The sequence below is a fragment of the Fulmarus glacialis genome, unplaced genomic scaffold (assembly GCF_000690835.1).
Source record: "Fulmarus glacialis isolate BGI_N327 unplaced genomic scaffold, ASM69083v1 scaffold18193, whole genome shotgun sequence".
In the NCBI taxonomy this organism is placed as follows: Eukaryota; Metazoa; Chordata; class Aves; order Procellariiformes; family Procellariidae; genus Fulmarus; species Fulmarus glacialis.
In genome coordinates, this window is record NW_009203760.1 from 6318 (window position 1) to 9378 (window position 3061).

Here is a 3061-nt window from a genome sequence, read left to right on the forward strand (position 1 = left end):
CCCGGCAGCCCCTGCTCATTCCTGGAAATGCTGTTTGGACAGAAGCGTATGAGCCCCGGGGAGCCGCATGCCACCACTGCACCCTGCCTCCCGGCTCCAGCACGGCCATGCCCTCGCTGGAAGTATCCCCAGGGAACGCGGCCGCCCGTGCTCGGAGTGGGGTCCCACCAAGGTGGCCTCACAGCCTGGCGACTGAGCAGCAAACCTCACGTCTCCCACCTACCTTTCTCCTTTGCTTGGGAATGAATACCCCCGAGTCTCTGACGTGCCTAACAAAGCTGACATTTAAGACTCAGATATGCAAGTGGGGTGTAGACTTGGGGGGAATCGGTGGTGTCCGTGGCCTCGCTGGGATACAGCCCTTCCCTTCTCCTCAAGGAAGTCAACCAACCCCCAGAAATAAAAACATTCTTCCCAGAGAAACTGCAGGGAGAGCTTTTCACCCCTGGGATTTATGCAGTATCCAGAACAGTGCAACAGCAGCCCCGGGCTGTGAGCAGTGGAGTGCCGTAGGGGTGGGGGTTTGTGTCATTACACAGAAGGAAGAATTTCCATATAACCAGAATGCAGAAAATAAGGGAACCCCCAGCGCCGAGTGCTATCTCCCTCTCACATCAGCCCTTGCTCTCCCCCAGTGCTTGCTGGCTTCCCTTAGCTTATTGCACCGACGATGAGCAGCATCACGACTCGGTGCCTTGCATCTGCTTTTATGGCCGCGGGACTCTGTCTCAAGAGCGTCTGGGCACCTGAAACAACAGACTCCACCTAGAGAAACCGAGGGATGTGAGCAGATGGGAGAGCTGAGGAATCCAGGTGGAACTAGAGCAAAGAAAACCTTTCCACTAACCCCAGTGGAAGGCAAGCTGTGTTTGTTTAGCCTTGATCGGTCCTTGTTCCAGTGAATTTGATTAGGATGGCAGGAGGTTGTCCGTGGAGTTGGAAGACCCTGAATGTTGGATGTGCTTCTGCAGCCCCTCTTTCCCAACCCAGAAAACCTCCCTTTAGGTCAGTTGTCCCCTCAGGACAGCCTCCCAGCAGTAACCGAACCCCAGCTCCACGCTGGCATGGAGACCCAACAACAAACAGCCCGGCCCGGGCACCTGCCCAGGGCGCCTTTCTGAGGAAGCCCTTCTGGGAAGATGTTCTGGGAACATCTCTTCCAGACATCAGACCCCCACCTCCCACCGCCTCTGATTTGTTTTTCCTGAATCCTTGGTACAGAATATTCAGAACCAGGAAAACCAGAAAGAAAACTTGGACCAGAGGTTCCCCAGCCTGTTCAAGAAGGGACGAAGGAAAACAGTTGTCAGGAATCTGGGGAAAATGATCTATTACTCCAAGGTCAAGTTTAAGTTTCAGCACTGCCAGGTAAGCTGCGGCACCTGTTTGTGGGCATTTCTCTTCCCAGACGCGGAATGACCCTGCAGGACTGGGAAGTAAAGTGTAATTCTGGGAAATGTGACTCTCAGAGACTTCCTCGGGCTACTGCGTGGCGCAGGGACTTCTGCTGCCACGCGGTGGTTGGGTACCGGCTGGGACCCACGGGCTCCCATCCCATCGGGGACCGTTCTCAGCTGCTGGGCTGGCAGCAGATCCACCAGCAGAGATGCGGTGGTGGCCCTTGGATAAGTGACCGCTGGCTTTTCCGTGCACAGATCAGTCTGAGATGCAGAGGGAAGCCGGGAGGAAGAAGGCGTCCTGAGATAAACCCCAAAACGTGTCTTTTCTGCAGGAGGTGAATGATTGCTTCTTGGAGCTGTTCCAGTCTTACCTCTACTTCCAGTCTACGGGCTCCAATGGACTCACCTACCAGGTAGGGCATCTCCTGGACATGCTGGGGCAAGCACTGGGGAGTCGGGCAGTGTGGCCAGGCTGGGGGCACTGGGGGGACGGGACGGGACAGGGCAGGGGGCTCTCCCCCTGGGGCTGCCACTGGCCTCCCCTGGGTGATCTCAGCAAGTCCCTTCCCGTGGATGCCAAGCTCCTGGGGGAAGAGAGCATTTCTTCCTAAGGACCCAGACAACCTCAGTTTCACCTGGGTCCTTGTCCGTGAGGAGAGATAAAAGACCCCGTAGAGGTGGGATAGGGGCTTACGTAGGGCTGGCAGGCAGGACCAGGGATGAGGGGTGTTTAGGCAGCCTGGACTTATCTTTGTGTAGAGCACCAAGCGCACAGAGCTGTGCCTTGGTAAGGCTCAGAGCTCCCATCGCTCAAAATCCCGCTGGCCTCGGCGCCAGTGGTGGGCTTGGCCCTGGCTTCTGAACCAAGGGGGAGTTCTTCATCTGCAGGGCAGGGGAAGAGGCATGTGGGAGAGGGTGGAAAGAAAAACCTGAGGGTAGCCTTGGGGAGCTCTCCTGGCAAACCATTCATCAATCTTTTAACCTGGTGATGCTGGTGAATTACAAACAATAGGCTGTTTTGCACATGCAGCCAAAAAATCACAGCTGAACAAGTAGGAAGCCCTGAATGTCCTCTCCCTCTACATGACTGCCGAACTAAAACTGAGCATGGCTGTTTTGTAGATGTTCATAAAATTTGTTCCTTTTAGAAATGATTTATTTTCTTCTAGGTGACTTGAGATTAATGCAATATGCCAGTACAATCTCGAGTCATCCAGCAAGCCAGCCTTCGACTCGAAAGACACATGTCAGAATACAAACAATATTACAAAATCTCCCATCTACTTTACAAACAGTTCCTTAGCTTATTAATTCTAGAGGAATTAAAAAGGAATTAATGTGCCAGTACTGGCCCCTAGACATTACAGCAGTTAGCATCTTTTACAGTCCTTGTTTAGAAAGCCCAAGACAGGGAGCACAAACTTGTCATCTGTTCCTGTGCTTTGTTATAGTGGGACTCTGAGGAACTGGAGTATAGAAACCGGACAGCTCAATTTTGCTTTATGGTCACTTCCATCTTCTGGCTTTCTTGTGTTAAAGCAGCAATGTTTTTTTGAGGTTTCTCTTAAAACTGAAAGACTCGGAGTATAAAGAAAGTGTTCTTGCCAGCATGGCAGCTGATTACTGCAGTACTGGCCCCACGAAGCCCAGGGAGCTGCTGA

General features: G+C 53.0%; 1 protein-coding gene across 1 annotated transcript in view; it reads left to right on the forward strand.

The window, feature by feature from the left end:
- PLEKHN1 (pleckstrin homology domain containing, family N member 1) overlaps positions 1 to 3061 on the forward strand; it is a gene marked incomplete at both ends in the record, with an annotated part of 20312 nt that overhangs the window by 6309 nt on the left and 10942 nt on the right. Inside the window, 3 exons of the mRNA XM_009574760.1 lie at positions 1222 to 1368; positions 1470 to 1611; positions 1704 to 1813. Coding sequence (XP_009573055.1) covers positions 1222 to 1368; positions 1470 to 1611; positions 1704 to 1813 — 399 coding nt within the window. The remainder of the gene's footprint in view (positions 1 to 1221; positions 1369 to 1469; positions 1612 to 1703; positions 1814 to 3061) is intronic.